Source organism: Ananas comosus, linkage group 2, assembly GCF_001540865.1.
Source record: "Ananas comosus cultivar F153 linkage group 2, ASM154086v1, whole genome shotgun sequence".
Taxonomy (NCBI): Eukaryota; Viridiplantae; Streptophyta; class Magnoliopsida; order Poales; family Bromeliaceae; genus Ananas; species Ananas comosus.
In genome coordinates this window covers 12,102,116-12,115,209 of record NC_033622.1, presented here as the reverse complement: position 1 = coordinate 12,115,209, position 13,094 = coordinate 12,102,116, and the positions used below count along the sequence as shown (strand labels likewise).

At 36.8% G+C, this 13,094-nt stretch overlaps 1 protein-coding gene across 1 annotated transcript in view; it reads right to left on the bottom strand.

Annotated features, from left to right (window-relative positions):
• Positions 7,670 to 13,094, bottom strand: part of LOC109724989 (kinetochore protein NDC80 homolog) — a 5,869-nt gene continuing 444 nt past the window's right edge. The window contains 4 exon segments of the mRNA XM_020254019.1: positions 7,670 to 8,144; positions 8,249 to 8,395; positions 10,751 to 10,997; positions 12,248 to 13,094. The exon segment at positions 12,248 to 13,094 is cut by the window's right edge and continues 20 nt beyond it. Coding sequence (XP_020109608.1) covers positions 7,905 to 8,144; positions 8,249 to 8,395; positions 10,751 to 10,997; positions 12,248 to 13,094 — 1,481 coding nt within the window. The 3' untranslated portion in view covers positions 7,670 to 7,904.

Sequence of the window (13,094 nt, the reverse complement as noted above, 5' to 3'; positions counted from 1 at the left end):
ATTATTATATAGCAACATATACATATATTATTTTCAAGTTTTACTCTTTTGTAAGACTAATATGTGCTAATAGAATATAGATTTTAATATGACTTGATAAAAAAAACTCAGCCAGTTTGATTACAATCGGACCGATTCTCCATTTCGATGGTTGAACCATCGGTTCGAACATTTCAAAACAATTTTTTGAGTACTTATCCCGTTCATAGGTTAATTCAAGCCGAACCGCTTCATAAACTGGGTTACGGTCGGACCAATCGAACCGGTCAGTTCGCCCTGATTTTTAACTCATTGTCCAAAAAAGGTCAAAAATACATTTAGCACTACGCACGATGGATTTTATTAAAGACACTTGAAATTATAATGTGAGGTGATATAAATTATCTAGAAAGATCAATTTTGCAGGACCCGCAACCAGAAATATATTTGAGCTTAATTTGCAGGCACCTGTGTGTAGACCTGGTGCATGCAATAATTCTCAATGCGTGGACCTAGCTTTCTCTCTCCACGTCCACATATTTACCACCTCTCTCTCTCTCTCTCTCTCTCTCTCTCTCTCTACAATAACGCACACACAGTGTCACAACTTTTTTTTTTTTTGAAAAAATTATATGTGAATACATGGAACTTAATGAACTAGTGGACAAGGAGATGAAGCAATCGAGGTGACTAAAAATCCTGGGAGGCGAGAAACGCGCTCCCTTTCTCGTTAAAATCTATCTATGGCATCTTCATCTCTTCATTCACTTCGCCTCCCACAACACATGAACGCTGCTGCGTCAGAGGCGCATTCATTAATTAGAGCCCATGCACCCACTTTTTCTCCTCCCCAAAGTATAGTATAGGGATATATACATATCCAAAGCCTTATTTATTCCTACACATCTACGTTTTCCCTTTCTTTTGCTACACACGCGTACGTCCCCAGGAATTAAACATAGCAAGTTATTATTTATATATATATATTTATATATGTGTGTGTGTGTGTATAATCATGGGCTCACGCAAATGATTACATAATCAAGTGTTAGGCGTAGGAAAGGGTAAACACATGTTGGGATACAATGGGGAGAAAAGGTGACCAATTTTAGAAGCCATTAAGGTTAGGGTAACTTTTTCTCGTTGTTTTGTGAAAAGGCCGTAACGCTAAATTCAAGCTTAATTAGCGAAACCATCAGTATTCGAGTGGTAAGTCACCAAAGTGGATTTCTTTTTTAGAAATGAAGTACTCGGTTAGAAAGATGAAACAATTAGAGTTAAAATTTTCGACATCAGGTACCAACCATTAAGCCTTAATTAGCAAACTGTACTGCTAGGTAAGGTCGGTAACAGTGTAGATCACATGAGAGAAAGAATTAAAGGCCTAATAGATTGGTATAGGAAATGAAATGTTTGCCAAGTACATGAACGGAAAAAGATTAAGCGTCATGCGTAATTTGATTCTTGTGTGTTTTTTTTAGCAAAGCGAGAAATTTAGTTAATAAGAGCAGAATAAGTTCGAACCCGTCGAGATGCAAAGCGTAGATACTTAGCATCTCCCCACTATATAAGCTACAAGAAAAGAAAAAAAAAATCCGGAAAAAAAGAAAAAGAAAAACTTACCATTGTTTATCATTTGCACCATTATTTCCGAAGGCCGTGAAAGCAAATGCTGGTGTAAGGGATCGAAGCCTTGTACGAGATCATGACCTCGCGAGCCTCATAACTAACATATAAAATACCAAAAAGAAAAAAAACTCAAAACCGCAAAACGAACGAAAGAATTAAAAAAATAAAAATAAAAAAAAGGAAAGAGCTCATGGGAAGTTAATCTTGAGCCAGACAACAGTCCGCTTAACAGAATATCAACAAATTAGTTTTCCGAGCGTCATCGCGAAGAGGAAAGAGAGGTTTGAGAGGAATGAAGCCTGGTCCGAAAAAGCGCTTTTCGCTTCTCCAGAAGCAGTGCAGACGGGAGAGAGCTAAAATTGCTCCTCGAGCCAGCCAACATTCCCCACAACCCGTATCCTTAATTTCCTTCCACATAGCAATGTATCTAGAGAGAGAGAGAGAAAGCAATTAGAGAGGAGGGGGAAGAGTAAGGGGGTGGGGTAGAGAGAGAGAGAGAGAGATCTAGAGAGAGAGAGAGAGAGAGAGACACATTTTCNAAGAGAGGAGGGTGGGGGTGGGGGTGGGGGTGGGGGGACAGGGCTAAGTAATTGCGATCTATGAACGCATGCCCATTTGGCACGAACTGCCCAAAAACCCATTTATTGCATCTTTCTGTTTTTTTTCCTCCGGAGAAAGGTTATTAATTCCCACTTATATTTTTGAAAATAACTTTCAGTGGAGAGCTCTCGAACAAAGTGTCATGCCCCGCGTTAAATCTGAGTTCGTTTTCGCGTCCATTTCGTGCCCAAACATCTCCAATTCAGTCAAGCACTATGAAAAAAATATTGATTAACAATCCATATTGGAACCTTGCCTATTTGGTAATGTACTATACATCATACGAAGTCTCGTTAATGAGCCTCAATCCTTCATCGGGTGCCACTTTTATCTCTATCCAACGGCTATAATTCTTTTCTTTAGAAATTAAAACTTCAACTTTTTTTTTTTTGAATTTTAGTATTAAAAGAACTAACACATGACGGTGGGAGTCGTTGGGGAGCTCCCGCTGAAGTTTTACTCCATATCTTTTTGGTGAAGATGTATAGACACTTGCTGAACTTTAACTCAGTTTTGAAATTGATCCTCTTAACCTTTTTTATTTGATTTACACTCCTTCTACTTATTGATCGTTTAATTTAGCTCCTTTTATAAATAATTTAGAGGAACTTGTTGGGATCAAATGCACATAAGAGACACACATAACCTCTTTATTTATAAAAACAATTCTTGATCACATGGATTTCTCCTTGTCGCTTATTTTGTTTTAACGAAATGTCCAAAATTGCTAATGAAAAGAGCTAAATCAAACAATTAGAAAGTAGAGAAGATGCTTATATCAGGGAGTGTAAATCAAATAAGAAAAAGTTTAGGGGTCAATTTCAAAATGGGTGAAAGTTTATGAGGCGTATGCACATTTTAACCTATTTTTTACACTACTTTATTTATCGAGTGTTTGATTTCTGAAAAATATGTCAAAAATAGTTTTCTGGTTGAAACAGTTATTTTGCCTGTTTAAATTTTAAAAAATAATTTTTTTTGGAAAAAATATTTTTCTAATTTTATGAAAAATTAGTGTTTTCGTTTTCTTAATTTTTTATCCAAAAAAACAAAAACAGTGGAAAAGAGTTTTTTTTTTTAATGAATTTTTTTTTCCTGGAAGAATAATTAATTTTTCACACATGTTTAAGGAACCAAACACTTATAGCGTAAAGTATTTTAATGGAATAATTTATAAAAATAAAAATTCTGTTTCCGAATAGAATAATAATTATATTAGACAAAAAGAAACAAAAGCTATCGTACTAATGTATATAACAAGTTGTAACAAAATATTTCCTTTCTCCCTTCATTTTCTCCTTATTTTTTGAAAGTTGAAAATGAGAGGCTTTTCAACAGGACACGTGCCCTTTCTCTTTAACTTTCAAATGGATATTTAGTTTAGTTTTTTTTTTAATACTTTTTAAGGCCTATATGGCTATAAGAGGTTATGAGAGTTTTTTTTTTGGGTTAATTTCATATAAGAGGGAAGGAGGGGTTTTTTTGGATTAATTTCATACAGATTCTTTCAAACATAGTGAGCTGTAAATATCTTTTTATAAAATTTAACCTTCGCATGTTGTCCTTTTAAAAGTTCTGATATTTTTAAATATATTTCTAATGTTAAGATCCGTTAGAAAAAATTAGTTAATCATGGGTAAAATATTTAACCCTAGTTAGCTAATAAGGTGAGTTAATCTTTTTACCCCTCTTTAATTAACAGTTGAAAGTTTTGGAGGGATATATTTGTGATGGTAAAAAAATTATTTCACTTATAAAATAAATAGTGCTTTAACGGTAACAAATCAGATTAACATATTTGAAAATATTAAAATTTTTATAGAAATAATATATGAAAATTAAATTTTATAGGAATATATTTGTAATTTATTGTGTTTGGAGAGATCCGTATGAAATTAACTTTTTTTTTATTTATATTTTGTACTTTAAAGTTTGTGTAGTGAAATAAAATTATGCTCTCAATTACCAGATGTTGCGGTCAACCTCTACAGCTGTAACATCTTAGCACACGCTCTTTCCCCATAACCCGACACACGTGCCAATCTCCAATTCTGATCTCATCATTACCTTATAATTAGGATTTCTTTTTCCCCTCCGCACGTGCCATACACACGAGTAATATGATTTCTGAAACAACACGTCTAATTAACTATTCATTACTATAATATATTACTTTACTATAATAAATATTTGATGAACAGGATCAGATCATCTCTCTATGAAGCGCTCCTCGAATAAAAATATTCACTCAACAATGGTGTTTTAGATAAGTACGTACCTGAGTTAAACCACTAAATTGCGCACTACAACGAGACTAAATCATCTGTTTTTATGTTGAATTCACTCTGAATTCGCCCGAGCGAATATAAGTCAAGTGGAATCAATTGGTTTTATATGTTTAGGCTTGAAAAGGTTGATTTGGTTTTTACCAATGGTATAGAAACAAAATATAAAAAAGTTTGATAAAAAAGCCTATATCCTCCTATTGTTAGTGCAGAGTGATCTTCAATCGGACCTTAGATTTTTTTTTTTTTTTTTTTTTTTTTGGACCTTGCTTATATATTTAGGGTCATGTATCGAACATTTCTTTTATTTTGTTTGTGAGTAAATTTCTTGCATGAACCAAATTGATAAAAATATTATTATGCTTTTTAGTCGTCTTATTAACATTTATGCAGAGATAATTTTATCGCGCAAATATTAGATCTATTAAATTTACTGCAATCATTTGCTCAACGTGCTTGTGTTTTTTAGCCATCAGATAGCTTCAAGATTCGTGCAGTACTAATGCTGTGCAAATCTTGAAACAATCTGACGATTAAAAAGCCATAAAAATAAATATTCATGTGCTTTTAAAAATACAGAAGCTCAACTTTATATATATATATATATATNATATATATATATATATATCTAGAGTTGGACTGGGCTACTATTAGTAGCAAAATTCCATTGTTGCTACCAGTTTTTTAGCCTTTGGATCAACTCTTTGCATTATTTCTAACCATTGGTTTAAATACTATAACCCAGTGGGGACCACTCAACCCTAGGGGGACCACTCAACTCTAACCGACTAATATCATCCTGACCTTACAATTTTTCATCCAAGGGTTAAAAATTTGATAGCAAAAAAAGCGTTTTACTATTAATAGTATTCCAGCCTAATTCTATATATCTATTCTTTTTAGATCACTTTTAAGGCCTCTCTATTAAAAAGTCCATTTCCTATTACATAATGGCCGTGTTCCTGACATGTGGGGCCCAGTTCCCAGCCTCACTATAGCGTTGCCGTCCCCGCACCATTTCAGGGTGCGGACGCGCGCGTGGAGGAACACTCCTTCCCTATGCGAACGTTCGATCTCATCCGTCCAATTCCAGATACCAACGGTGCCGATCGTTCCCCGGAGATATCCGCGGCTCGGCGAAATGGGACGGTCCCGCATAACGAGAAAACGAGGCGCATTAAATCTCCGACGTAGACGCTTCGAAGTTTCCCTGGGCCCGAGTCAACCACCCATCACGCGCCTCGGAAGTCGCGAATCCCTGATCGACGGCCCAGATGCGGTCCCCATCTTACACCCGCAGGGGCACGCCCACGTGCCCGAATTAAATGCCACGTCGTACGGACCCCCAACCGGTGGGCCCCGCGGAGCGCCACGTGGCAAGGACGCGCGCAGGGGACGACAGACCCACGTGGAGGGCGCCAGATGCCTGACTTCTTGCCACGTGTCGATCCTGCATTAATTCATGGGCGGTGGGCCCCGCGTGGGGGAGGATCACAATCATGGGTTCATGATGATCAGTGTGATTGGGTGGTGCGAGGGGAACGGCGCGTTTCTCGGAGCACGAAGGGCGACGTACAGGGCTACCGGTCCGCATAGGATGCGATCTTATGCGGAGGGTTACATCGGCCGTTAACAGATTCCGAGGTTAAAGATACTCTCGATCTGACGGCTGTGATGAGTTCATGCATAGAAGATTTATGCACATATTTAATAGAGAAAACTTCAAATCACTTTCCACTTTAGTACCCTATATTTTAAAATGTATCATTTTAGTATCTTTTGTTTTCATTATTCTCTTTTTTATTATCACCTTCGTTAATTTTTTCGTTATATCAATTATAAAATATAAACCATATAATACTAAAGTAAAAAGTTCAGTAAAACATAAGGTACTAAAGTGAATATTTAATAAATCATAAGTAGGGTATCTAAATTTTTTTATACATAATTTAACGAAAAGTTAACAAATGTGTTAAAGAAAATAAAAAAAACGAAACCAAAGAATAGTAAAGTGATACACTTTAAATTATAGGATATTAAAATGAAAAAATACAAAATCACAATAGTCGTATGTGAAGTTTACCCTATTTAATAAGCTGATCAATATGCCTTGACTTGACAGCTTTAATATAGAATAGTCCCTGTACTATACCAAAATATTTCAATTGTTTCATATACTTTTAATCAGCACTTTATTTTCTACATTTTTGTATATATATTGTTTTAGTAAAACACGTTTAATGTAAATAACATTAAGGGCTCGTTTGGTTCGCACTATAAAAAATTACTAGGAGTAAAAAGATATCCGAGAATTTTATTCTTGTTCATCCTATTACTAAGAATATAATATTTCGGTGTTTGGTTCGTACGGTTATATTATTTAATCATGTTATTAAAAATTACAAAAAATATACAGTTAATTAATTTATTTATTTAATTAATTTTAAATAATATTATAAAAAATTTTAACATTTTTTTAGAAAAAAAAAGAGAGAGAATATAGGTTAGAAAGAAAGAGCATAATTAAAGAAATAGAAAGAGAAACAGAGTCGAGGTTAGAGAGAATGAGAGGATTAAAATTTTAGAAAAAGAGGGGGACAAATAGCTTAATTTAGAAAGAGAAAAAGAGTTAAAATTTAGAAAAAAATACGAGATTAGAGTGTAAAGAAAATAATACTAACTATCCGGAGGGTAGAGAGAAAGAAAAATATTAAACATATTATAATTAATCCAATCTATTAATATAAGGATAAACAACCTCCCTCAAAGGAATGAGATTAATACTTTAGGATGCATCTCATTCCCAAGTAAATCTAGTATTACCAATTATATTACTTTGTCCGTTAAACTAAATACCGTCATATTTTTTTTATTTCTATTAGATTACTAAGAATCTTGAAAAGATAGTGCGAACGAAACACGCAATTATTTTGGTTAACCAATTTTTTAACTCACTTCAGTAACTCAATCTGTACAAACATTATTAGAACAACATGGAAAAATGCAATGAGGTTACTACATTTCACCACATCTCCGAAAATGAGAGGTAAATAACTTAAAAGGGCATTGCCAAAAACAGAAAGCAACTAAGGATGACGGTTCTGTAATTCACTACCCCACCGCTAATATGCAAGGGCATTGATAGTAATATAATATAGTTACTATTAACAGGCAGATACATTGAATATAATCTTTGTTTTCATAATAAACTTAACAAAGTTCAATGAACTTTCACGGTTAATATTACGTCTCCTCAGGTGATGCCATAACTAATTGGCTAAGAGACGAGTAATATTTTAAATTTCATAGCTTTGTACGAGAGACAAACTGATACAAGGCGCTTCACACAACAGTAGACAGGTTACCTAAGTTTGCAGGGCAAGGAAATAAGACTTTCGATTTGGAAAAAGGCTAGCACACTGATTTTAGTCCAGAAGAGCCCAAGTTAGATCCACACGAAACCAATTTAGATGACAAAGAAGCAACATCATTGGCGACTTCAGATAAATCCGACTTTATTCCAGAAAGTGTAGACTCCATGAATTCTTTATACTCTGACACAGCATCGATCAATGCTAGTAGCTCACGAGCACACAGCTGCGTCTCTTCGTCGCTTTCCCTTACAGCATCTTGTAGCTTTTGTTCAGAGCTCTGTATTGTTGCATTTGTTAGTTTTCTATTGTGTCATGCCTAAAACTTACCTGCAATGTTATTGCCGGTAAATGATTAGGAACCAAAGGAATAAGGAAAAGTACCTTCAAAAATACTTCTGCTTCTTTCTCGACAATGTTCAGCTGATTTTCCTTTTTTGATATCTCCTCTTTCATTCTTTCAGCTTCGGCTGCACATCTGGATGCATGATCCTCCATTTCATTCTTTCGTGAACTCAGATGAGATTCAATCTGGTAAGAAATGAGTCATTAAGTATTATAGATTGGGGGCAAATGCATATACGGACAAAGAGAACTCATGTATGGTGTTTGCTACGTAAAACATAGCTTTTGTCTCAGGAGCGCAAATGCCCTGAAACAAATTTACAAAGAACCAATAAAGTCAATAATAAAAAACAAAGGGAACAACCATGTAGGAAAGCAAACAGTATATGTTACATGTACAATGCTTTATTCCAAGTCATGAATGGAGAGACAACCTATTAATTCTTATCTGAAAGCAAACATTATATGTTACGAAACATATAGCTGCTTATGGACCAGATGTATACTGATATTCCAACTCATGAATGACGATATAACCTATTAAATCTTATATGAAAGCATGCAAAAATAGGCCAGATAAACAATAGCAGATGAAGATAACCATGAGTTATTCAATTCCATCATAAGAAGATAAAAATGATCAGTTTCCAAATGCAAGTTCTGTTAACTGTCATATAGAACAAAAGAGAAAAAGAAAAGAAAAAACGCTACAGCAACAAAGCAATATGTTCTATATATATATATATATATATAAAGAGCAGTAGCACACCATCACCATGACTTCAAAATTACAGAAAAACAATATGACTACCATCCTTGTATCCAAACAAAATATTTACAGCCTGCACATTCTGGAAGCATGTTCTAGTGTGAAATTTGCAGAATTTATTGTAAGACCATGCGATTTGTCAATACATATATGTCCTTTTCGCCTATAAATGGAGCTGTTCATTAGCTTGTCATATGTGCTCCTTAGTATGCAGAAGAGCTCCTCCACTTGCAGGCAAAAGTTTAGTGATCTACCTAAATGTCCTGTCTAAAGCTTAAAACCATCAATTGATCACATATAAATGTGATGACTAACGTCTTCTGATCCTCACTAAAAATAACCATTAAATGACTGAACCTAACCTTCAATTTAACTTTGGTCCAATCTCAAAAACTGCTTGCAGTTAGATACTCATGCAACCTAAAACTATGTAATACGTAAATCTGTCATCTGAAGAAGATGATTTCTTTTTCTCCAAACAATTTTTTTTCTCCAAAAAAACTATGTGATACACCATTCAAAAAAAAAAAGACACTACATAAATGGATAAATACAGTGTTTAGGAATAAGCTAACAAAAAATATATATATATTAATCTTTGTTGTCAACACCCTAGTTAGTAAATTCGCGAATTATTCGCGAATTATTCACGAATTATTGAAAATCCGAATTAAACGGTCCGTTTACGAATTTTTTCGAAAGAAAGAAAATTATTCGCGAATAATTCGCGAATAATTCGCGAATTATTGAAAATATGAATAAAAAACTTATAATTTTATTTTTAAATATAAATTATTTTATATTTTATATCTTATATTTTATATTTTATACCGAATCCATTTTTTAAGCCGAATTTTTCAACGAATTTAAAAATTAGAAAACGAATTTTATGCGTATTATATCAGTACCGAATTTTTGCCGAATCCAAATTAACTAACTATGGTCAACACTACCTTCATCCAATTTATCATGGAATAATGGAATTTACAAATACTTCGCAGGAATATTTTAGTTAACTCTATTCTTCACAATCAAAACAATTTGATTTTTCAACTTATAGCCATTCGTTTCCAGGATGCAAATGATAAAAATATTCATAAATACCATTAAGAGCATCAAACAGACCCCAAACTCTGTCCAGGAAAGGGAACAATCTTTAAAAGAAGGAAACCTAACACAGCAGGACAATAATACCAGAAAGATGAAAACACCATTTAATGGGTCAAAACTCAAAAGCAATCTACAACTGACCACCAGATTACTAGTTACTACAACCAACTACACTTGAAAACAAGAGAAGTTATAGTGAAACATCAATAGATTCAGTTAAATAATGTAGTCACAATTCCATGCAATAGCAACCAACAAATTAGAAAGTGAGGAAACAACTAAAAGTAAAGGAAGGGATGCAAATCATACTAACTTCAACTTAAAATATATTTAACAATATAAGAACTAAAATTTCCATGATCCATTTCCAGCATGTATGATACAAAAGAACCATCTTTTCTATGAAGGTAGCTAAATGCATTCAACATTGACTGACATATATCATTGAGTTGGAGTATTCCTATATATTTGTAATAATTCTGTAGGCAGCAGTAGGATGTAAGTACATTTTTGAGGAAGACACTCTCGGCACATTTTTGACTTATCAATCAAACCCATAACCATAACAGCAGTTTTGTGATTACCAATGCTCCCACTTTTCTGCAATAAAAAATATAGCAGAGAGTACAAGCTGATATAGAACTGAAAGACAAGTGACCCACCTCGTCAATTTTGGATTGAAGAGCTGCAAGTCGAACCTTCTTCTCCTCTAAAATTTTAGTATTCTCCCGTGACTGTTGCTGTCGAGCTATAGATTCTTCGAGCTTTGAAACAGATAACTTCTTTGTATCTTCAGCAAGAGCAGAGAGTGCAGGTTTCAGGACTGTTTTGTAGTTAATGCCTATTACTTCAGCTGGAGATGATCCTTTAGCGTTCAGCACATATTGAAAATCGACTCCAAGTTTTAACCTGAAAAATTATATGGGCAATAGGTCAAACTTCCTACACAACAAATTAAGCACACACATTGCTAACTGTCAAACAAGCGCATTGCAATTTAACTGAGACATCTTATAATCCACACCTCGATGGTTTTATGGCTATACTATGCCGAAATCCCATGAAATCATAATCAAAGCTATGTAAGTGAGTTTCTCCGATGGAAGGCTCCAATGTTCTGAAATCTTCAGTCACAAGTCATCAGCCACAATAATTTTGCAATGACTTCCAGAAAGATCCTCATCTTCGTAGATATACAGAGATACCTTTGGCTCTGAATAAGTGAACATAACACTACCTTTGGCTATTTGTGCTGGCCAAACACATATTTGGCCAAAAATGTACTCTAGTGCACATTTGAAAAGAAGACAGTTCCCATGTGTTCAGAACCCAAACAAATGTATTGCTTACAACAGCATGCTTTCGCACCCATGCAACCGCAAACACTGCACGTGCTTTTAACCACAAACATCATAAGTTCTTTCTAGTCAATACGCTCAGTTGTTCAGCTTTGTGTTTTCTCCATCAAACTTGATTCCCATTTTAATTTTAATCTTTATACAACTATTTCTCTAATTGATTAAGGCTCTTTACTTCTAATTCTCAATAACAAGCAATACAACCATGATGCCTACTATAAAATCTTCCTTGTAATTCGCAGACGCAAATTTGCCACGTTATAAGTTCGAGAATCCCAGAATCTATTAAATTTCCCTCGTCTACCTATACAAAATTACATTTAGAACCAAACTGCCCAGTGTTTATCTTTTTCCCTTTATTCTACTATGATTCTACTACTATCCTTGAATCCTTTTGGCTCATTCCTGAAGTTTTCATTTCAAAATCTTACTGTCACATACTCACATGACATCTCTTTCTCCTTGCTCTACCATGTTGGACACACAAAGACTTACCATTTAATCCTTTGTCGAAATTATTCACCTGAATGAAAACTAAAAACCCCAATCTTCTTCTTTCAATGACACAGCTTTGTCGTCAAATTGTACAAAGAGTTGAGCGCTAAAGTTTTGGAAGGCAAAACAAAGTTGATACTAATTAGGGTACTAAAAGCTATTTTTGTTTTCCAATTATTTCTTGTTTTTCTAATAATCATTGCATAGAACGAATTTACGCAAGGCAAGTAGTGTCGATCGAAGCTATGCATAATGCACAAAAATAAGAACTTTTACGAAGAGAAGAATCGAAGCAGAGCATTTTACTTTCTGAGCGCCTGATTGCACTCCTCGGCGAGAACCTCGAGCTCGCCCATCTTGCGTGCCGAGCTCGCCTCGAGCTCCCACGCCTTCTCCTCCAACGCGTTCCTCCTGCTCTCGGCCTCCGCGACGTCCTGCTCGACGGCCTGCAGCTCCCGCCGCATCCGCTCCACGTCGCGCACGTTCACTGCCTGCGCGTCGACGCGCCGCCTGAGCTCGGCGTTCTCCCCGGCGATCCTCCCGCCCTCCCTCTCCTTGGCCTCAAGCTCCTTCTCCCAGTCGGCCAGCGCGGCCTCCAGCGCGGCGACCTTGCCGCCCCAGCTGTCGACGACGGCGCGGAACTTCTCGGCGTCCTCGGCGAGCAGGGCGCGCTCGGCCTCGGCGGCCTGGCGGCGGGAGGGGCCGGCGGAGAGAGCGCGCAGCCTGGCGTCGAGGTCGGCGGCCTCGCGCTCGAGGGCGTTGGCGGCGGCGGCGGCGGCGGCGACGTGGGCGCGGGTCTTGGCCCTGTACTCGTCGTCGAGGTCGGCGGCGGCGTCGTCGTCGCCGAGGAGGAAGAGGGAGTAGCTGTGGGCGACGAAGAGGAGGAAGTTGTTGGGGGAGGAGGAGGAGGAGGAGGAGGAGGAGGGAGCATAGTTGTTGGGGGTTTGGGAGAGGTGGTCGGAGAGGCGGGCGAGCTGGGTGAGCCAGAGGAGGGCGGAGAGGAGAGGGGGCCAGGAGTGGGGGGTGCCGGGGGCCTTGAGGGCGGAGCGGCTGAGCTTGAAGGGGCAGCCGAGGAGGCGGAGGAGGAGGAGGACGTCGTCGTCGAGGGCCCTGCTGCTGCCGGGGGCGTCGGGGAGGGGGAAGTCGAGGCGGG